General features: G+C 45.9%; 1 protein-coding gene across 1 annotated transcript in view; it reads right to left on the reverse strand.

The window, feature by feature from the left end:
• Positions 1-10,286: 10,286 nt before the first annotated feature.
• The window catches only part of ClpP (Caseinolytic protease proteolytic subunit), a 35,589-nt gene continuing 22,168 nt past the window's right edge, over positions 10,287-23,707 (reverse strand). Inside the window, exon 6 of the mRNA XM_075672870.1 lies at positions 10,287-10,488. Coding sequence (XP_075528985.1) covers positions 10,373-10,488 — 116 coding nt within the window. The 3' untranslated portion in view covers positions 10,287-10,372. The remainder of the gene's footprint in view (positions 10,489-23,707) is intronic.

A 23,707-nucleotide genomic window follows, 5' to 3' on the forward strand; every position in this document is an offset into this window, starting at 1 on the left:
GATACGCTTAAATGTATTTACATATGTGTCGTACTGTTCTGTGCATACACTTGTCTTCACGATTTTTCCCTCAAGCAACGCCTTCATCCTCGTGACATCGTTGTACAGACCATCTTGCACAGAGTGTATAAAGATGCTGATGGTGAAGTATCTTCATGCTCACTATGAGACATCAATGCAGTGATGGCACAAGGACGAAGGTGATATTTGAACTTTGTCTATGGGAGAACGGTGAGGATGAGGCGTATGTGTGCAGAGAGGTGTACGACGCAAAAAAAAAAAGAGAGACAGTGGTAAGGTTCTATTTATTATTGACTCTGTGACTTAATTAAAACAGGTATGTGCTATGCAATGTCGCACACATGCCAATCATCTCGAATAGCTAGTTGGAGTTCATACAAGGAAAGCATGTGTGCGATCGTGACCATCTAGTCATTGTGCGGGGGAGAGCAAGGTGCAATTCCACCACTGGACAAAGTAATTATTTTTATTTTCTGTGTGTGAGCTATTCAGTGAAACTGCAGCAGCAGCTGGCCAGCAAAGGCCAGCAGGACTTGTGAAGCAAGCTTAGCTTTAAAGATAATGCCATATTAGACTATATATACATTGCCTTTGATGCAAAAATAATAATAAAAGAAGTCATGAAAACTGACAGCCTGGTTTAATATAGTGCATTGAAGGTGAGGAACCACATGTGCCCGTTCTGCTGTTGAGTGCCCAGATCGAATTAAGCATTCATTTTGTGCACAAGCGATGCTGTGCCTAACACTTCTTTTTTTTTTACTTCCCACGTGTGAGTCATCTTGTGCAATGCAATGTAAGAGACTGGCCTAGTTTAACACAACTTTGGCCTCCTTTTGTTCGTGGCGTTACCTTTTTTTTTGGGGGGGGGGGTGTACACAAATACATTTTTAGACCTAATGTGCTTGACTACGTTCATGACCAAAAGCAATCAAATGTGATGCTAACGTAACGCATATGTCTCGTGTAAGGATTGCTCTCTCTGACAATTTTATGACACTAAAAGGTAATTCCTGTGTCCTTCTCTATATTTCGTGTCGAAACTTTCTCCAAAAAAATATGCTTCATTATTATTTTCTTGGCCAACTCCACCACAGCAGCTGTGTGCACGCATTATAGACTCGGAAGTGTAAGAATACCTATGGTGGGTGCAGCGATATGTGCACTGAATTTCTGAAGTTGCCATGATTATCTACCAGCAGTAATGTCTGAAAGTGTCCAAGTACATATGATTAACTAGATTATTTGTGCTTTATCATTGTGACTATTGGAGAACAATATGACGATTTTAGATGGTGTAAGGAAGCTTCAATGTAATGTATTTCGTTTTCAACCACGGACTTATAAAAGGTAACCGTGAGGGGAGAAAAATGAAAATCGCATGGCGGTATGGCACGCACGCGCGCACACGTGCGGGAGGCCTCGTTGACACGTGTACAAGGGGCACATCGACGGCCGTTCTATTTCTACTATCTATTTCGTGCTCTCGACGACCCCTGGCGCCAGTCTCGTGAGAAGGCAAGAGGTCGAAGGCGGATGTGTTCAGAGCTCAACAATTTCTTTCTGTATGGCTCAACGAGCAAGATCGCACTCGAGCCATAGAATTAAGAACTCGAACGCCGCAGGAAAAGAATTCTAGCCATCGCTAGGAGACGCTGTGCGCCAGACAAGGGTTAGACAAGGGTCGGAACCGACGAGCCGGCAGCGGGCTCCCACCGCGTCACGGTTCCGGTGCCAAGGGAACGGCTGGAACGACAGCGCCGACTTCCGAGGACGTCACCGACACGGAAACCTACCGGGGCCGACATATGCGTCGGCGCGCGGTTGAAGTCGTCCGAGGTGCCCGCGTGGAGAAGAGCCGCAGAACAAACCCCGCCGACCAACGTCGACGCTCCGTCCACTGCCGAGGTACCGCCAGACGAGGATGCTTTCCGGAAGGAACCGTCGAGCATCTGCTCATCGATTCCCGAGCGACGCCGCCTTGTCCGCCGTCACCGGGATTCCGAAGCATCGGCGTCGCTCGTGGTTCTACGCGTCCTACTCCTCCCGCAGCTCCTCCGGTCCCGGCGCAACCAAGGTACCGAGAGCCGAGGCTCTGGTTCCGGGTCTCGACCGTCGCTGACGCGCGGAGACGCGAAGGCGAAAAGTCGGCGGCGTTGAGACTGCGGCGCCTCCGGCAGCCGCGCCGCAGAGTACCGCGGCGAAACGGCGCCGCCACGTCGACGCCCGTACGTCGGCCAGCCCGGTCAGCCGGATAGGCGCCCCGTTTTCTCGCCGCTTCGGGTCGAGTAGGACCATGTCGAGTTCCGGCGAGGCCGCGCGAGCGCGCGAGTCGGGCAAAGTTGCCTGCACCACATCCGGGACATTGTCTCCGCGAAGCTCGAGAAAAGGGGCCTGAAAAGGCGACCAAGGGTGCAAGAAAAGTAAATGAACTCTATTTGGGACAGGGATCATTTTTTGTCTTAAGCGAAGTACAAGAAATTCTTGTAATTTAGGATCTTGTATTGCGTTCTTGCACATTATTTAAATATATTTGAAATGTATCCAGTTCGAATTTGTGCTTTCTTATTTTTGCATGTGTTGCTGCTGAAAAAAAATGCTTCGTAGCCATAGCAGCTTGTTAAGGTTAAAGCTTTCTCAGCCTAACCAGCGGTTTCGTGTTGGTCTGCCAGTACCTATCTAGTCAGATATATTTATCATTGTACAATAGAATATTGATATAAAAAACACAGATGTCACGAATGGCTGCAACAATTGACGGCTGGCAGAGTGGCTGTCGACAAGCAGTTACGGGAAGCTCTGCATCAATACACCCTGTCGGTGATCAAGAACAAGGCCTGTGGAGCCATCATGATACCGTTTAATTATTTTTCGTGATGTGATTGTAAATGTTTGCTTTTTGCCAATATCGATGTGTGTGCTAAAAAGTTGCTGATATAGCAAACATATTTCTGTGTCTAATGCAACTTCATAATACTGCAATGTTAATACACTACAAACATTACACAGTTGAAACTCTTATTTAACGAAGTGATGACCACGCTTGAATTATTTCATTAAATCGGGAAGTTTGTAAAATTGAGAAAGAAATTTTTTGATCCTTCAAAATCTACCACGGCATTGCATTTGACACTAATCAAGCCATCTATTGCATAAATAATAAAATTCCGAAAGCAACCACTGCTGCCCCCTGCAGAGGCAGTGTTGATTCCGCAGATCCCTGCATGGTAGCGCGATGTGCAGCCTCGTCAAAATAAAGCTAGGGCCACAACTAGGTCGCCTAGACGTTTTAACGCATTAGGTTGAGATAGCATGCTTTAAGAAAAACCCATCTGCGTCAAAAATGAAAAGAAGTGGCCGCTTTTGTTACTCATTTATTTCAGGAAAGACTTCGTTAAATCGAGTTCGGCCAAGTTAGTTTCGTTAATTCGGGTTGATGACAGCATTGAACACTATAGGCACCAGCCAGGGAATGGAAATTTAGATCAGGAACTTTGTAACATCAGGCTTTGTTAGATCAAGTTTTAACTGTATATGCAACAAGACGCATGCTAAAAAAAAGGAAACAATAATAATAACAGTTCCGTCACGGCCCAACTTATGGCCGATCCCCCAGAGTGGTTTGCTCCAATTTACTAGGGAACAAGAACAAGCTCAGTGGCTATACTTGAACGTCAGATTGGTGCAAGTGGGCGCACCTATATATGTTCTGAGAAATTAAAGAATAAATCACCACTACAATATGCAGGTGTAATTTCGTAGGCATTTTAAAGTGCTCACACTTCGTAATGAAATAGTGTGTGATTTGCAATGGCTTTTTTAAATTAAATCTGGCCGACATCATTCTTTGCCCACTGCACATGTGCCCGTTCCTGCCAATCCCTCGGAATTAGTATATATGCAGCTCTGACGTAAGGGGCGCAAAAGCCTTAAGTGTATTTACACATGTGTTGTACTGCTCTGTGCATACACCTCTGCTCACGATTTTTCCCTCAACAAGCGTCGAACATTGCCTTAATCCTCGTGACATCGTTGTATAGCCCACCTTGCACTCATTGACTCTTTCCAACTCGCTCACATCATTATCGTTAAATGGTTTGGTCTTAAATGTTCTTCCCCAATTTCTCTTTTATAACAGGAGCTAGATTTAAACACTTTTTATTTATTTGTTGTAATGAATCATCCATATTTTCTATTTTCAACACCTAAAATTTCGGTGGAACACAAGCAAATGCCTTTCACGCCAATGTGAGGTGGCATTATCGAGCTTCCACTGTAGAGTTCTCCACCTAGATTCTTACCTTCATAGATCTGGTTTATCCATAACTAACCTCTGCTCTTTTTGTAATGAACCACAAACTATTGACCACTTCTTTCATTCCTGCCACTGCTTCTCTTTCCTCCGTAGAATGCTCCTCACATTTACAACTAGTGAACTGGGTTTCGCACTTACAACACCAAACATTTTGTCTGTTGGTGCTTGTCAATTAGGCAGGAGCACTGGCTTGATGATCACTGCTCTGTACAAATTCATTGAAACATCCGAAAGGTTATTCTACTAAAGTGCTGACCTTGGGACATATTATTATTACTTTGTTTTTAGTTAAGTTTATTTTTATTTTTTATTTATTTAGTTTATGCATAGGTACTCTCAAAATCTGTGTTGCCAGCTAATTGCCAAATGCTTCGTTCTGAATGTTCGCCTTTGCCCCTTTTGAATGTTGTTGGGCGTACGTTTCAATCCATCCAGTGTGGCCAATCCCCCTCGTTGGTACGAGCCACTTTTTGAGGCAGCTACAACATCTTGCACAGGGTTCTAAAGATGCTGATGGTGAGTTATCTTCATGCTCACTATGAGATGTCAAGGCACTGATGGCACGAGGACGAAGGTGACATTTGTTGCTTCTCAATGGAAGAATGGTGAGGGTAAAGTTTATGATGCAGAGAGGTATACAATGCGAAAGAAAAAGACAGTGGTAAGGTTCTTCAATTTATTGTTGACTCTGTGAGTTCATGAAAACAGGTACGTTCTATGCAACATCACACACATGCCAATCATCTTGTATAGCTAGTTGGAGTTGGTACAAGGGAAGTATGCGTGCGGAATGTGGCCATTTGGTCACTGTGCATGGGAGGCCAAGGTGCAATTCTGCGATTTGACAAAGTAATTATTTTTATTTTCTGTGTGCGAGCTGTTACGCATAACTGCAGCAGCAGGTATCCAGCAAAGGCCAGCAGTGCTTCTGAATAAAGCTTAGCTTTAAAGATAACGCCATATTAGACAACGTATACATTACATTGCCTTTGATGCAAAAAAAGAAATTATAATACAGTCATGGAAACAGCTAGCCTGGTTTGTTACTATAGTGCACTGAAGGTGAGGAAGTACATGTGCCCATTCAGCTGTTGAGTGCCCAGATCGAATGAAGCATTCATTTGGTGCAGAAGCCATGCTGTGACTAAAATCACTTCATTTTTTTGTTTTTTTCTATTCTCACATGTAAGTGGTATAGTGCAATCCAATGTACACTGCTGGCCTACTTTCACACGACTTTTGCCTGCTTGTGTTCATGGCATTGGCTTTCTTTTCTTCTTGGTGGTGGGGAGGAGGGGGGGGGGAATATAGAAATATCGTGTTAGACTTAATGTGCTTGACTGTGATGTTCATTACTAAGAGCAATCAATTAAGATGCTAACATATATCTCTCCTGTAGGGATTGCTCTCTCTCAGAATTTCATCACAAGAAAAGGTAAGCGCTCTCTTCTTCCTTCTCTATATTACGTGTCCAAACTTCCTCCAAAAGGAAGAGCTTTATTAATATCTTGGCCAACTCCACCAGTATGGGTGCGCACATGCATTATAGATTCAGAAGTGTAAGAACTTCTACGGCGATTACGTGCAAGTCTGTGTAATTAATTGGTGAAACCACCACCATCATCAACCAGCGGAAATGCGTTCAAGTACGAATAATTAACTATAGGTGCACTTTAATGTCACTGACCATTGGGGAACCATAAAATGACTAAAAAATGAAAAAAGCTTCGATGTAATGTTTCTTCTTGAACCACGTACTAAAAGGTCACCGTGAAACGAAGAAAATGAAAATCGCTCGGCGGTATTGCACGCACACACGCGCACGTGCAGGAGGCCTCGTTGGCACGCGGTCACGAGACACGTCGACGGTCGTTCCATTTCGTGTTCTCGACGACACGCAGTCTCCCGAGAAGGGCAGCGGTCGAAGACGGACGTCTCCAGAACGCAACGAGCAAGATCGCACTCGAACCCCCCGGCGAAAGAATTCTAGCCTTCGCTGCCGTCGCCAAGCGAGAGTGCCAGCTAGGAGACGCCGCCCGCCAGAGAATACCATGCAGAGCGGTCGAATCGGTAGCGGGGTCCCGCCGCCTCGAATGACGGCTCCGGAGCAGCACAACAGGCGCCCGATGCCAAGCGAACGCCAGGAACGCCAGCCCCGACTTCCGAAGACGTCGCCGATACCGAAACCCACCGGTGCCGACGTCGTCTGTGCGATACCGCGTCGTCCGATGGGCGTCCGTGGACGAGGACCGCGCGGAGCAGAGCGGCAGAACAAGCCCCGCCGACCGACGTCGACGCTGCGTCCACCGTCGAAGAACCGCCAACCGAGGACGCTTGCCGGAACCAGACTTCGAGGACCGTGCTCATCCCCGAGCGACGCCGCCTCGCCCGCCGTCGGGATTCCGAATCGTCGCCCGCGGTTCCATGCGTTCTGCTATTCCGGCAGCTCCTCTGGTCCAGGTGGTTCCGGGTCTCGACCGACGGTGACGCGCGCAGACGTGAAGGCGACAAGTCGGCGGCGTTCCGACTTCGCCCCCTCCAGCAGCCGCGCCGCAAGGGACCGCCGGCTCGGGACGACCCTCTGCCGCCGCGATGCCGGCCGCACAGCGCGGGCGGCGCGGGGCGAAACCGCGCCGCCGCGTCGACGGCCGTGCGTCGGCTAGCGCGGTCTGCCGGATGGGCGCACCGTTTCCTCGTCCGCTCGGGTCGAGCTGGACCATGTCGATTTCCGGCGAGGAGCCGCGAACGCGCCACTCGACGAAAGCTGCCTGCAGCACATTCGGGGCGCCCTCGCCGTGAAGCTCGAGAAGTCGGCCGGCAAAGGCGAGCGAGGCCGGAAGAAGAATAAGTGAAAATTATTTAGCACGGGCGTATTTTTTTTAATTTAATGTCAACGAGCAAGAAGCTCTTGTAGTTTATTATTTTCTATTATATTTGTGTACATTATTTAAATATATTTGAAATGCTTGCGGTTGGAATTTGTGTTTTCTTCTTTTCACACTGTCCTGCATTAATGAAAAAAATACTTCATAACCGTAGCTCTTTATTTTTTTTTAAAGCCTTCTCAGCCTTGCCCATGGTTTAGTGGTGGTCAGTTATCTGCCTGGTCGGATATATTTGTGTATAATAATACAATTGAATCTAGAGATGTGATGAATGGCTGGGACGATTTGGCAATGGTCGGCCGAGTGGCTGTCTACGGGAAGCTCTGCATAGATAAGTTCATACCAGTGCACCCTGTTGGTGATCAAGCACGAGCCCTACGGAGGCATAAGGGCATATGATTGCATTCATTTTGCATGAGCCGATCGCAAACATATCTTTAGAGCACAGCTCCTAGGCGCACATTCCTGCATTTAGCGGGCATAACCGAACGAATGAGCACAGCAAAAGATGAAAGAGCGAACGCGAAGCACAGCGGGGGATGAGACTGCTATAGCAACGAGAGGATGAGGAGGAAAGCGGAGGAGGAGTGTATGGCGAAAGTGCAAGATGCGCTCTGCGGCGACGACCGCTACGAGATGGCACCAGAGTAGCGTGCTTTCGTCTGTACGTCAATGACGCCATCGATAAGACAAGCCGCGAACGCTTCCAGCATTATGACATATGGAAACAAAGTGCTGCATGAGCAGAGCTAGATCTGTCTGTGCGGCGGCTGCCGTTAATCGCGCCCACACGTCACCCACGCACTGCCTATCTCAATCTCCCAATTAGTGACGCAGTCTCACCACACCTTGCTCCGTTTGCAATGTGCAGCACGAGACAGATTGTCCATGGCACTCAATATATCGCGAAATGCAAACACACATACAGCTGCGCTCAAATTTTGCATTAGTGAGTATTGTAATCGTTGAATTTTTTTCACCAATATCAGGCTGTGTGATAAATTTAGGATATAACATTTTTGTGTCAGGTGCAATTTCACAAATCTAAGGTTCAACCATATCGACGTCACAGCACAGTAACCTTCTGGGAAACTATACGGAAACCAGTGCATAAAGAGGCTATTATATAAAATTATTTACGATGCTCTGAGGCTTCCCAGCATTTATTCTAGGGTTTCGAGGTCTAAGACCTTCATTTGCCACACAAAATGAAAGTTTTAAAAATGCCAGGCACCTTTTTAGCGGACACTTACAGGTACAAACTGTAGTCTGAAATCTTCCCCTATAGTGCTTCACTAAATCCTCCTACTGCATTGAGATTTGTGTGAACGCTAGAAAAGTGGGAATATCCCATTTGTTTATTTTCTGTGCATGTGAATATTCTGCTTTTTCCACAATGCGTGTAAATACGTTAAGTCAATTGCTTGCCTGAACCCTAGCAGAGGCAAAGATACTGGGTGAACAGTCTCACACATCATTATTGCACACCTGCCAACCTGCGGAACTTTAAAAAATATGGTGGGAGAGAGGGGAATATTATGCATATCTTCAAATAATGCCGTGTATGGATCCCCAAGTGGGATCCATACACAAGTTATTAATGGCAATTTACCTTAAGATGCAGCACACAAGCTGTCACAAACTTGAATGGCATAAACTAGCAAGCAATGCACTATTATTAGATCCCTGACTGATTCAGTGACTCTGCTATTGCCGATTTCGCCTGCTTCGTGAAACTGTCAGAATAAACTTGCTCCAAGCAAGTGTCCTTCTGGTGTCCTTTATCAATTGGAAGACTTCCAAGGGTATGGTCAGAGCCCCAAGTTTTTTTCGCAAACAGAATTTGTCTCATAAAAACCAGGCATTTTGCAAGATTCTATAACAAGCCTGAATTCATGAACTTTCTGGAAAGTACAAAAGAATTCGCAGGTATATTGTGGCCTGAAAAGCTAGGCATGCGGCTGACACTGCTAAAGCCGATAGCATTGAATGGCCACATACACATGCTGCATCTCGTGCTGTTCACGCAAGCTGTCAGTTATTGTGCCTGATCTTTCTATCTGCTCGACCTCAATCTCTCTGCCCTCATGCAGGCTAGCCAATCAGGGCTGGGGTAATGCTACAATTCTATTCCATTCTTTTTGTTCACTTGTCAGTGGCCCAAGATGCACTTCACGAACACTAACATTAGGATTGCCCAGTTGTGACCGGTGGACATTAAGAAAGAGAATCGAGTGAAAAATGCTGTCACATTACACCTACCGAGATGTCTGTCTGGTTAATATGATCCCTGCTCTTTACCCGTTTCTCTCATTTTCAATGTAGCCTTGTATTTAGTTTTCAATGTAGCCTTGCATTTAATTACACTTACGTGCATGTCACCATCATAATTAGCACACATGCAATTTCAGACATAGAGTATTCACACCAAGAATACTAGAGGAAAGCCTGGCACTTCTGTTTCTGTACACTGCAGTGATGCACGTTACACTGACTTTTGTTGGCTTTGTCTGTACAGCGTGTAAAAGCAAAATTGATGTGGCTCATTATATTAGCCCTGTTAAATCTCATTTGTCATTAAAAATGTGTAATACAGCAATGATTACTAATCTCACTTAGCACTTGACTGCTACCATTTGCTTTGAAAACGTTACATCAAAGAAAAGGGAAAAAAAAAAACACTGACCAGACCTGGTCACCATTTCTATTCATAAACTGTCATCTAGTACTGATATTATTTCTACGCACAAAATTACACAATAATATGCACTTGCTGTGAACATTAAACACTTCAGCAGTCTAGTAAACATTGTGAGGCAAGCATCACAACCAAAGTGAGCCTTAAAAGAAGAATAAAAGAAGCAAGAACGGGCTTTCCCAAAGAAGCTGCACCAAATCATAGAAAAAAGTCTATGCACCACCCAAGATTTCTCACGGTGGCCGAATAATTGCAGTGCAAGATCTTTCTCTAGAAACCTCAGCATAAAGTTTTAAGTTTTCAGGAACTCTTGTTACTACAACAGCACTGTGACTACCGCCACGTGGCAAGATACGAGAGGCTGCTGTGAACAGGTGTTCTCCGTTTTACTGCTCTCAATCTGTGAAAATTGTTACAAATGTACAAAAGCATGTCTGACGAGCTTGACGTGGGCTAGCTTGTCTCGGTGGGCGCTTCGATCGTTGGTGGGTGTTCGAGGACGGAGTCGATGATGCCAAACTCCTTGGCCTGCATGGCACTCATGAACCGATCTCTCTCCATGGCGCTTTCTGCATTTTCAGACAACAGCAGCAAGAGTCAGCACAATGGGCTGTGAAGAGGTTATGCAAACTGTGCTGGGACAAAAATTTCTTTCAATTATTTACAACTGTACTTGGTCTTGGCAGTTGAAGTTTAGTTGAATGAAGAAGATGCTGCAAGTGGCTAGCCTGTTCAAGACATATAGGTTATAGTGTGCAAAACAGTTCTAACTGGATTCACATGATGGATTGAATAGCAATTTGACCTTGCAAATGGCCTGTCGCAGGATCATCTTGGCCCTCCACAACATGATTCAGCGCACATCAGAAAGCAAAATTGCCATCGATATTTTTCTAGGGAAATACCAAAATAGTGACAGGGAAACACTATAGTCTGGCAACAACCATCTTCAAATGAAAGCCACTCGTTGAATTTGAGCACATGCAGCGAATAAGATATGACTGATGCTAATAAAGAGAGCAGCGGTCCATCATGTCTCTACAGTCAGCCGTCAGCCATACTTTGGGGAAAGAGAGTAGTGTTAGTTCATTCATGCTGTCATCTGTGTTTTTCTCCTCTCTCATTAAAATGCTAGCCGTTAAGTGATCCGATGCACTCATATGTCATGTGACCGATTTTTCCATACCTTGCATACCTTTCCTAGTGCAAGGTAATAGGACTAGACTGCTCGCCTGATTGCTGAACCACATGCAATTAACAAAAGGGGGCTATGCTTGCATAAGCACACCATTTTTAGCACTAAAACAGTAATTACATTCCTTGACGGTAAACTGTAAAGTCAGCCTGCAGACAGCTATGTAACTTTTGCTGCTCTTTTTTAACCCTCTAAGGAATGGACATAAAAGTACCCGAAAGGGATGATCACTTTTCATCTAAATGTGCAAAATACACAGAGAATATGAACATTCAACGAAAAGTGAAAAAAATTTTGCAGAACCTTTTACAGAATAGGTTTGTTGCCTAAGCAAGTTTAACCTTAAGCTACCTATGGCTTTGCGTGGAACTAGTACAGAGGGTGCTTGTTGGATGTGAAACAGAGCTTTACACTGCATTTGCTCTACATTACCAATGTGACAACACTGAAGCCAAGAACTTAGCATATCTTTGTTGCTTTTTAGTAACACTTGCCTGTAAAGTAAAACAACATTCCTTTGTTGTCATTACCATGTGCTGCGTTCTCCCATCTTTATATGGCAATGAGCTTATGATTTCGTCCGTAGAATGCTAACACTGTCTATTTCTTTGTCAGCCCCTCCCAAAAAAACCTTTAGTTATTAGTCAGTACTTCATGATGCAGTTCCTTTGGCTTTTCTTCATTTTCCACTCTGTTGATTGTCACAAACTTTGTGTACATGCCACCTGCAGAAATGCAGGTGGCATGTACTTTTCTTTGATGTAACGTTTTCAAAGCAAATGGTAGCAGTCAAGTGCTAAGTGAGATTAGTAATCATTGCTGTATTACACATTTTTAATGACAAATGAGATTTAACAGGGCTAATATAATGAGCCACATCAATTTTGTTTTTACACGCTGTACAGACAAAGCCAACAAAAGTCAGTGTAACGTGCATCAGTGCAGTGTACAGAAACAGAAGTGCCAGGCTTTCCTCTAGTATTCTTGGTGTGAATACTCTATGTCTGAAATTGCATGTGTGCTAATTATGATGGTGACATGCACGTAAGTGTAATCTGCTACTGTTTTGAGCAAAACAAGACGAGCGGGTGGAACAAGCATGCACATCTGCTTGCTGTAGTAGGTTGGACCATCATCATCAAAACAAAAAAAAATATGCAGATCCAATGCCAGGCAGCCAAGCCAAACCCATGCAGCAGAGTTGCATGCAGAGTTGTGCAGGATGCGTAAGAAAGGGGGGGGGGCACAGTGGTAAGCTGCTTCCATTATTCTTTATGTGCTGACCTAATGAAAACAGGCATATGTGCTACGCAACATTACACACATGCCAATCATCTTGGATAGCTAGTTGGAGTTGGTATAAGTAAAGAATGTGTGCGATTGTGGCCATCTGGTCATTGTGCGGCGGAAACCAGGTACTATTCCACCGCTGGACAAGGTGTTTATTTTCTGTGTATGAGTTAAGTGTAACTGCAACAGCAGCTGGCCAGCAAAGGGCAGCAGGGCTTGTGAAGAAAGTTTTGCTTTAAAACGATTGCTGTATTAACAGATAGATATCTTGCCTTTGATGGAAAGAAAAGGTAATGAAAACAGCCAGCCTGGTTATTATACTCTGCTGCAGGTGAGGAACCACATGTGCCCATTCTGCTGTTGAGTGCCCAAAGTGAATTAAGCATTGAATCGGTGCAGAAGCCATGCTGTGCTTAACAGTTTTTGTTTGTTTTTTTCACTTCCCATGTGTGAGACCTCTTGTGCAATGCAATATAAGAGACTGGCCTACTTTACCGCAACTTTGGCCTCCTCTTGTTCATGTCGCTACCTTTTTTGTGTGGGGGGGGAGGGAGGGGGGTACACAAATGTATTTTTAGACCTGTGCTTGACTGTGATGTCCATTACCAAAAGCAATCAGTTAAGATGCCAATATACATCTAACATGTAAGGATTGCTCTCTATGAAAATATCATCTTAGCAAAAAAGAAAGGGCTTTCTTTTTCCTTGTCTACGTTTCGCGTCAAAACTTTCTCCAAAAAAAGAATAGCTTTATTGATATTTTTTTTTGACCAACACCACCACTGAGGGTGTGTGCATGCACTATATAATATATAAGACCAAGGATTTCTATGCCGGGTGCAACGACTGTGCAATGAATTTCTGAAGTCTCTCTGATCATCCACCAGCGGTAATATGCCTGAAAGTGTTCAAGTACATATGATTTACTAGATTGCGCTTATCGTTGTGTCCATTGAGTAAATTTATTGCACTTTTAATGATGTGAACAAGTTTCAACGTAATATTTCTTCTTCAACCAAGTTCACCGTGAAACGAGAAAAATGAAAATCTCCTGCCAGAGTTGTGCTCGAACTCTGAACGTAATTCAGGAGGGAGCACAAGAGTTTCTTGCGTCATTAGCAGACACCCGAGAGGTGACCCTTGAATTTTTATATCCAGAGCCGCGATACCATCTAAACCAAGAATGGTTGTTCCTCCCGACACAAGGTACAGAAATGCATCGGCCACGAAATGAAACTGGAGCAATGAAACATCCTTTTAAAGGAATTGCTGACTTAGAATAATCGAGGAGCTGGACGGATGTTGATGTCAGAGGAAATACAGTATCGAAATGATGCCGGTAAAGTTGTTCGGCTAGGATTGAAACCAATGATCCAGTGTCAATCAGGAACAACACGGAAATTCCTTCAATTTCCAACACTGCATAAATTCCCTTCTTACGGCTCCAGATGTGACAAACACTTATGTGATTGTCCGTATCAACTGTATCAGTGTCGTCTTCTGTGACATGATGAATTTTTTTGTCACACTTTCGGAAAGACTTGCACACCCTTTCCAGATGGCCAGTCTTGCCACATCTGCGACACTGATGTGTCTTAGCTTTGCAGTGAGGACTATTCGCCAGATGGTCCAAAGAACCCCAACGATAACATTCTTGCTCTTTCAGAGCTCGACGACTTTCCGTTGGCGTCGTATAGCATGTGCACGTGCCACAGTGCTTTTCTCTCATATTTGAAGTGTTAGTATTTTTAACATGATGCACTTGTGCTTCATGTCGTGCAAGTTCCCTCGCTTCTCTAGTCGCCTGATCATGCTGTCTCGCAATGGTAAGGGCCCGGGAAAGCGTAAGAGGCTCATCCAGTGAAAGACGTTCACCCAAGTATTCGCTAGTAGTTTTTTCTATAAGCTGGTCGCGCATCATGTAGTCCACCAAGTCACCGAAGTTGCACGCTCCTACGCGACCTCGTAGCGCAGAGACGTAATCGACCGCAGTCTCACCTGGGGCTTGTGCACGTCGATGGAAATGGTGACGCACTGTGGTGACATTGACAGAGCTCTTGTAGTGACCTTCAAGCGTCGCAATAGTGCAGTTGAACTCATCTGGGGTAGGAGTTGTCAACGTCCCTCCGGTGGCGCTCGAAGCCAAAAAGCGCGGGTCGTCCTCCGGCGTAAGAGCCTGGAAGATACGTTGTCCTTCCAAGCCCACGCAGTTGAGCAGAATCGCCTTTCGACGCCTGGCAGGTAGGTCAGAGGCGCCCGATGCCACCGTGTAGTTCTTGAACGCTTGAATCCATTGCTCCCATAGGATGACCGGTTGTCCAGGTGACGACAGGAACGGGGGTGGCGGTTGCAGCTCCGAAATACTCATCGTAGAGGATGATATGCAGTAATCGACGGCACAGATGAAGGGCAAGCCGGTAGCACCTGGGTTGTTAAATCCTCTTCCCCAAACATGTTATATTGTGCATATTACTCAGTACGACAGCAATGGAGGCATTACTCATTCTCTGCCTTTATTCCATCCTCATTTTCCTCCCCCTTGGGCGGCTCTAAGCACGCGCCTTCTCATGGCGCTGCGGTAGGCAGCGACGCCTTTTATAACATCTATGATCATCCACCAGCGGTAATATGCCTGAAAGCGTTCAAGTACATATGATTGACTAGATTGCACTTTATCGTTGTGTCCATTGAGTAAATTTATTACGCTTTTACATGATGTGAACAAGTTTCAACGTAATATTTCTTCTTCAACCGTAGACTACTATAAAAGTTCACCGTGAAACGAGAAAAATGAAAATCGCCTGCCGGAGTTGCGCGTACGCGCGCGGACGTGCGGGACGCCTCGTTGGCACGAGGACACGAGGCACGTCGACGGCTGTTCCATTTCGCGCTCTCGACGACCCGCTCCCTGGGCAGTCCCCCAATAAGGGAACCGGTCGACGACGGAAGTCCCAAGAACGCGACGAGCACGATCGCACTCGAACGTCGCGGAACGGACGAACCGACAGCCTGCTGCGCACACGTACCGCATCGCGGCGACCGCTCCGATCGAAGCAGCACAACCGGCGCCCGACGCCACGCGAACGCCAGGAACGGCTGCGCCGACGACGTCGCCGCTACCGAACCCAACCGGGGGCCGAAACCAACCGGGTCCGAGGTGTCCGCGTGGACGAAGACCGCGTGCAGAAGAGCGGCAGATGAAGCCCCGCCGACCGACGTCGACGATGCTCCGTCCACCGCCGAGGTGTACCGTCAGACGAGGATGCTTTCCGGAAGCAACCGTCGAGGATCTGCTCATCGATCCCCGAGGGACGACGCCTTGCCCACCGTCACCGGGATTCCGAAGCATCGGCGTCGCTCGTGGTTCTACGCGTCCTACTCCTCCCGCAGCTCACCTGGTCCCGGCGCAGCGAAGGTTCCGGGTCTCGACCGCCGGTGACGCGCGGAGACGCGAAGGCGAAAAGTCGGCGGCGTTGAGACTGCGGCGCCTCCGGCAGCCGCGCCGCAGAGGACCGCGGCGAAACGGCACCGCCACGTCGACGCCCGTGCGTCGGACAGCCCGGTCTGCCGGATAGGCGCCCCGTTTTCTCGCCGCTTCGGGTCGAGTAGGACCATGTCGAGTTCCGGCGAGGCCGCGCGAGCGCGCGAGTCGGGCAAACCTGCCGGCAGGACATTCGGGGCTTCGTCGCCGCGAAGCTCGAGAAAAGGGGCCCGAAAAAGCGACCGAGGGTGCAAGAAAAAGAAGTGAACACTATTTGGAACAGGCTTCAGGCCTTGTCTTGCGCTAACATACAAGAAATTGTTGTAATTTAGTATTTTGTATTCTGTTTTGCACATTATTTAAATATATTTGAAAGGTATGCAATTGGAATTTGTGTTTTCTTCTTTTCATACTGTGTTACATTGCTGAAAAGAGGAAATGCTTCAAAGCCAAAGCTGCTTCTTAAAGTTTAAAGCTTTCTCGGCCTAACCCCCTGTTTTGTGCTGGTCTGTCAGTATCGACCTAGTCAGATATATTTGTTTGATACAATAGAATATTGATATAGAGAACATCTCAGATGTGACGAATGGCTACAACAGTTGACGGCCGGCAGAGTAGCTGTCAACAAGCAGTTACGGGAAGCTCTGCATCAATATGTTCGTGCCAATAGACCCCGTCAGTGATCAAGAACGAGGCCTATGGAGCCATCATGATATTGTTTACTTATTTTTCGTGATGCAGTCGTGAATGTTTCTTTTTTGCCATTATCGGCGCGTGTGCTCAAAGGTTGCAGATATAGCAACACATTTTTGTGTCTGATGCAACTTGGTAATACTGGGATGTCAAAGCATTTACTACAGAAGTTATACAGTTACAACTCTATTTAACAAAGTGATGACCATGCTAATTATTTCATTTTATCTGGAAGTTTGTAAAATTGAGAAAGAAATTTTTCATTCCTTCGAAACCTAAAATTGTCACATAGCGACCTGCAAAAGCTATCGCGGCATTGAATTTGACACTAATGAAGCCATCTGTTGTATAAACTATGAAATTACGAAAGCAACCACTGCTGCCCCTACCGAGGCGGTGTTGAGTCCGTTAATGTCTGCATGGGCGTGACGTGCGGCCTCGTCAAAATAAAGCTAGGGCCATGACTATGTCGCCTAGATGTTTTAAAGCATTAGCTTGAGATAGCACGCTTTAAGAAAAACCCATCTGCATCAAAATTAGAAGTGACCGCTTTTTTTACTTATTTCAGGAAAAACTTCGTTAAATCGAGTTGCCAAGTTAGTCTCGTTACTTCGGGTCGATGACAACATTGAGCCCTATAGGCACCTGCCGGGGAATGGAAATTTCTTCGTTAGATCGGGAACTTCTTAAAATCGGGCTTCGTTAGATTGAGTTTTAACTGTATATGCAAGCAGGATGCATGCTCAAAAAAAAGAAAAACAGTTCCTTCATCCCCCAATTTATGGCTGATCCCCCAGAGTGGGTTGGGCCATCTCACTAGGGAACAAGAAGAAGCTCAGTGGCTATACTTGAAAGTCAAGTTGGTGCAAGTGGGCGCACCTATACATGTTCCGAGAAACTGAAGAATAAATCACCATTACAACATGGAAGCGTAATTTCGTAAGCATTTTAAAGTGCGCACACCTCATAATGAAATAGTGCATGATTTGCAATGGCTTCTTTGAATTATATCTGGCCCACATCATTCTTTGCCCACTGCATATGTGCTCGTTCCTGCCAATCCCCAGGAATTAGTATTTGTGCAGCTCTGACACAAGGGGTGCGAAGTCTTAAGTGTATTTACACATGTGTCGTACTGCTCTGTGCATACACCTCTGCTCACGATTTTTCCCTCAACAAGCGTCGAACATTGCCTTCATCCTTGCGACATCGTTGCATAGCCCACCTTGCACTCATTGACTCTTTCCGACTCGCTCGCATCATTATTGTTAAATGGTTTGGTCTTAAATGTTTTTCCCCAATTTCTCTTTTATAACAGGAGCTAGATTTAAACGCTTTTTATTTCTGAGTTGTAATGAATCATCCATGCTTCCTGCAGATTATTTTCGACATCTAAAATTTCGGTGGAACACGAGCAAATGCCTTTCATGCCAATGCGAGGCGACCTTATCGAGCTTCCACTGTAGAGTTCCCCGCCTAGATTTTTACCTTTCTAGATCTGGTTTATTCATAACTAACCTCTGCTCTTTTTGTAATGAACCAGAAACTATTGACCACTTCTTTTTTTCTTGCCACCGCTTCTCTTTCCTTCATAGAATGTTCCTCACATTTCCAACTAGTGAACTGGGTTTCGCACTTACAACACCAAACATTTTGCCTGTTGGTGCCTGTCAATTAGGCATAAGTAATGGTTTGATGATTACTGCTCTGCAAAAGTTCATTGAAGCATCTGAATGGTTATGTGGCTAGGGTGCCGACTGTGGGACATATTATTATTACTTTGTTTTTAGTTAAGTTTATTTTTATTTATTTAGTTTATGCATAGGTACTCTCAAAATCTTTGTTGCCAGCTAATTGCCAAATGCTTCGTTCTGAATGTTCGCCTTTGCCCCTTTTGAATGTTGTTGGGCGTACATTTCAATCCATCCAGCGTGGCCAATCCCCTTCGTTGCTACGAGCCACTTTTTAAGCCAGCTACAACATCTTGCACAAGGTTCATAAAGATGCTGATGGTGAGTTATCTTCATGCTCACTATGAGATGTCAACGCACTGATGGCACAAGGACGAAGGTGACATTTGTTGCTTGTCAATGGAAGAAGGGTGAGGGTAAAGTTTATGATGCAGAGAGGTATACAATGCGAAAGAAAAAGACAGTGGTAAGGTTCTTCAAATTATTGTTGACTCTGTGACTTCATGAAAACAGGTACGTTCTATGCAACATCACACACATGCCAATCATCTTGTATAGCTAGTTGGAGTTGGTACAAGGGAAGTATGCGTGCGGAATGTGGCCATTTGGTCACTGTGCATGGGAGACCAAGGTGCAATTCTGCCATTTGACAAAGTAATTATTTTTATTTTCTGTGTGCAAGCTGTTACGCATAACTGCAGCAGCAGGTATCCAGCAAAGGCCAGCAGTGCTTGTGAATAAAGCTTAGCTTTAAAGATAATGCCATATTAGACAACATATACATTACATTGCCTTTGATGCAAAAAAAAAAAAATATGATACAGTCATGGAAACAGCTAGCCTGGTTTGTTACTATAGTGCACTGAAGATGAGGAAGTACATGTGCCCATTCAGCTGTTGAGTGCCCAGATCGAATGAAGTATTCATTTGGTGCAGAAGCCATGCTGTGACTAAAATCACTTCATTTTTGTTTTTTTTCTATTCTCACGTGTAAGTGGTATAGTGCAATCCAATGTACACTGCTGGCCTACTTTCACACGACTTTTGCCTGCTTGTGTTCATGGCATTGGCTTTCTTTTCTTCTTGTTGGTGGGGGGGGAGGGAGGGGGATGGAAATATAGAAATATCGTGTTAGACCTAGTGTGCTTGACTGTGATGTTCATTACTAAGAGCAATCAATTAAGATGCTAACATACATCTCTCCTGTAGGGATTGCTCTCTCTCAGAATTTCATCACAAGAAAATGTAAGCGCTCTCTTCTTCCTTCTCTATATTACGTGTCCAAACTTTCTCCAAAAGGAAAAGCTTTATTAATATCTTGGCCGACTCCACCAGTATGGGTGCGCACATGCATTATAGATTCAGAAGTGTAAGAACTTCTATGGCGGGTACGTGCAAGTCTGTGTAATTAATTGGTGAAACCACCATCATCAACCAGCGGAAATGCGTTCAAGTACGTACAATTAACTATAGGTGCACTTTAATGTCACTGACCATTGGGGAACCATAAAATGACTAAAAAAAGAAAAAAGCTTCGATGTAATGTTTCTTCTTGAACCACGGACTAAAACGTCATCGTGAAACGAGGAAAATGAAAATCGCTTGGCGGTATTGCACGCACACACGCGCACGTGCAGGAGGCCTCGTTGGCACGCGGTCACGAGACAAGTCGACGGTCGTTCCATTTCGTGCTCTCGACGACCCGCAGTCTGCCGAGAAGGGCAGCGGTCGAAGACGGACGTCTCCAGAACGCAACGGGCAAGATCGCACTCGAACCCCCCAGCGAAAGAATTCTAGCCTTCGCTGCCGTCGCCAAGCGAGAGTGCCAGCTAGGAGACGCCGCCCGCCAGAGAAGACCAGAGCGGTCGAATCGGCAGCGGGCTCCCGCCGCCTCGAATGACGGCTCCGGAGCAGCACAACAGGCGCCAGATGCCACTCGAACGCCAGGAACGCCAGCCCAGACTTCCGAAGACGTCGCCGATACCGAAACCCACCGCTGCCGACGTCGTCAGTGCTATACGGCGTCGCCCGCTAGGCGTCCGTGGACGAGGACCGCGTGGAGAAAAGCGGCAGAACAAGCCCCGCCGACCGACGTTGACGCTGCGTCCACCGTCGAAGAACCGCCAACCGAGGACGCTTGCCGGAACCAGACGTCGAGGGCCGTGCTCATCCCCGAGTGACGCCGCCTCGCCCGCCGTCGTCGGGATTCCGAATCATTGGCGTCGCCCGCGGTTCCATGCGTTCTGCTACTCCGGCAGCTCCTCTGGTCCAGGTGGTTCCGGGTCTCGACCGACGGTGACGCGCGGAAACGTGAAGGCGAAAAGTCGGCGGCGTTGCGACTGCGCCCCCTCCAGCAGCCGCGCCGCAAGGGACCGCCGGCTCGGGACGACCCTCTGCCGCAGCGATGCCGGCCGCACGGTGCGGGCGGCGCGGGGCGAAACCGCGCCGCCGCGTCGACGGCCGTGCGTCGGCTAGCGCGGTCTGCCGGATGGGCGCACCGTTCCCTCGCCCGCTCGGGTCGAGCTGGACCATGTCGATTTCCGGCGAGGGGCCGCGAACGCGCCTCTCGACGAAAGCTGCCTCCAGCGCATTCGGGGCGCCCTCGCCGTGAAGCTCGAGAAGTCGGCCGGCAAAGGCGAGCGAGGCCGGAAGAAGAATGAGTGAAAATTATTTAGCACGGTCGTAATTTTTTTTATTTAAAGTCAACGAGCAAGAAGCTCTTGTAATTTATTATTTTCTATTATATTTGTGTACGTTATTTAAATATATTTGAAATGCTTGCGGTTGGAATTTGTGTTTTCTTCTTTTCACACTGTCCTGCATTAATGAAAAAAATACTTCATAACCGTAGCTTTTTATTTTTTTTTTAAAGCCTTCTCAGCCTTGCCCATGGTTTAGTGGTGGTCAGTTATCTGCCTGGTCGGATATATTTGTGTATAATAATACAATTTAATCTAGAGATGTGATGAATTGCTGGGACGATTTGGCAATGGTCGGCCGAGTGGCTGTCTACGGGAAGCTCTGCATAGATAAGTTCATACCAGTGCACCCTGTTGGTGATCAAGCACGAGCCCTACGGAGGCATAAGGGCATATGATTACATTCATTTTGCATGAGCCGATCGCAAACATATCTTTAGAGCACAGCTCCTAGGCGCACATTCCTGCATTTAGCGGGCATAACCGAACGAATGAGCACAGCAAAAGATGAAAGAGCGAACGCGAAGCACAGCGGGGGATGAGACTGCTATAGCAACGAGAGGATGAGGAGGAAAGCGGAGGAGGAGTGTATGGCGAAAGTGCAAGATGGGCTCTGCGGCGACGACCGCGACGAGATGGCACCAGAGTAGCGTGCTTTTGTCTGTACGTCAATGACGCCATCGATAAGACGTGCCGCGAACGCTTCCAGCATTATGACACATGGAAACAAAGTGCTGCATGAGCAGAGCTAGATCTGTCTGTGCGGCGGCTGCCGTTAATCGCGCCCACACATCACCCACGCACTGCCTATCGCAATCTCCCAATTAGCGACGCAGTCTCGCCACACCTCGCTCCGTTTGCAATGTGCAGCACGAGACAGATTGTCCATGGCACCCAATATATCGTGAAATGCAAACACACATACAGCTGTGCTCAAATTTCGCAATACTGAGTATTGTAAGTGTCGAATTTCTTTTTCACCAATATCAGGCTGTGTGATAAATTTAGGATATAAAAAATTTTTGTCAGGTGCAATTTCACAAATATAAGGTTCAACCATATATCAATGTCACAGCACAGTAACCTCCTGGGAAACTATATGGAAAACAGCGCATAAAAAGGCTATTATATATGATTATTTATGATGCTCTGAGGCTTCCCAGCATTTATTCGAGGCTTTTGAGGTCAAGGACCTTCATTTGCCACAGAAAATGCGAATTTAGAAATGCCAGGTGATTACCTTTTTAGCGGACATTCACAGGTACGAACTGTAGTGCGAAACCTTACACTATAGTGCTTCACTAAACCCCCTTCTTCATTGAGATTTGTGTGAATACTAGCAAAACTTGCTATTAGGTGAAACATACTGTACGCACAGGGAATAAAAACATAAAAAAGTAGGAATATACCATCTGTTTAACGTCTGTGCATGTGAATATTATTCTGCTTTTTCCACAATGCATGTAAATATGTTAAGTCAATTGCTTGGCTGAACCCTAGCAAAGGCAAAGATACTGGGTGAACAGTCTCACACATGAGTATTGCGCACCTACCAACCTGCGAAACTTTAAAAAAGATGAGGGGAGAGAGGGGAATATCATGCGTATTTTCAAATAATGCCCTGTGCACAAACCCCAAGTGGGATCCATACACAAGTTAGTAACGGCAATTTATCCTAAGATGCAGCACACAAGCTGTCACAAACTTGAATGGCACAAACTAGCAAGCAATTCACTATTATTACATCACTGACCGATTCAGTGGCACTGCTGTTGCCGATTTCGCCTGCTTTGCGAAACTGTCAGAATAAACTTGCTCCGAGCAAGTGTCCGTCTGGTGTCCTCTAGCAATTGGAAGACTTCCAAGGGTATGGTCAGAGAGCTCCAAGTTTTTTTTTTTCGAACAGAGTTTGTCTCATAAAAACCAGACAAAGCTTTTGCAAGATTATAGAACAAGCCTGAATTCATGAACTTTCTGGAAAGTACAAAAGAGTTCGCAGGTACATTGTGGCCTGAAAAGCTATGCGTGCTGCTGACACTGCTAAAGCCGATAGCATTGAATGGCTACATACACATGCTGCACATCATGCAGTTCGCGCGAACTATCAGTTTTTATGCCTGATCTTCCTATCTGCTCGACCTCAATCTCTTTGCCCTTATGTAGGCTAGCCAATCAGGGCTGGCATAATTCTACAATTCTATTCCAATTTTCTTGTTCACTTGTCGGTGGCCCAAGATGCACTTCACCAACACTAACATCAGGATTGCCCAGTTGTGACCGGTGGACATTAAGAAAGAGAATTGAGTGAAAAATGCTGTCACATTACACCTACCGAGATGTTTGTCTGGTTAATATGATCCCTGCTCTTTACTTGTTTCTCTCATTTTCGATGTAGCCTTGTATTTAGTTTTCAATGTAGCCTTGCATTTAATTACACTTACATGCGTGTCACCATCATAATTAGCACACATGCAATTTCAGACATAGAGTATTCACACCAAGAATACTAGAGGAAAGCCTGGCACTTCTGTTTCTGTACACTGCACTGATGCACGTTACACAGACTTTTGTTGGCTTTGTCTGTACAGCGTGTAAAAACAAAATTGATGTGGCTCATTATATTAGACCTGTTAAATCTCATTTGTCATTAAAAATGTGTAATACAGCAATGATTACTAATCTCACTTAGCACTTGACTGCTACCATTTGCTTTGAAAACGTTACATCAAAGAAAAGGGA

The sequence above is a fragment of the Dermacentor variabilis genome, chromosome 10 (genome assembly GCF_050947875.1).
Source record: "Dermacentor variabilis isolate Ectoservices chromosome 10, ASM5094787v1, whole genome shotgun sequence".
Classification (NCBI taxonomy): domain Eukaryota; kingdom Metazoa; phylum Arthropoda; class Arachnida; order Ixodida; family Ixodidae; genus Dermacentor; species Dermacentor variabilis.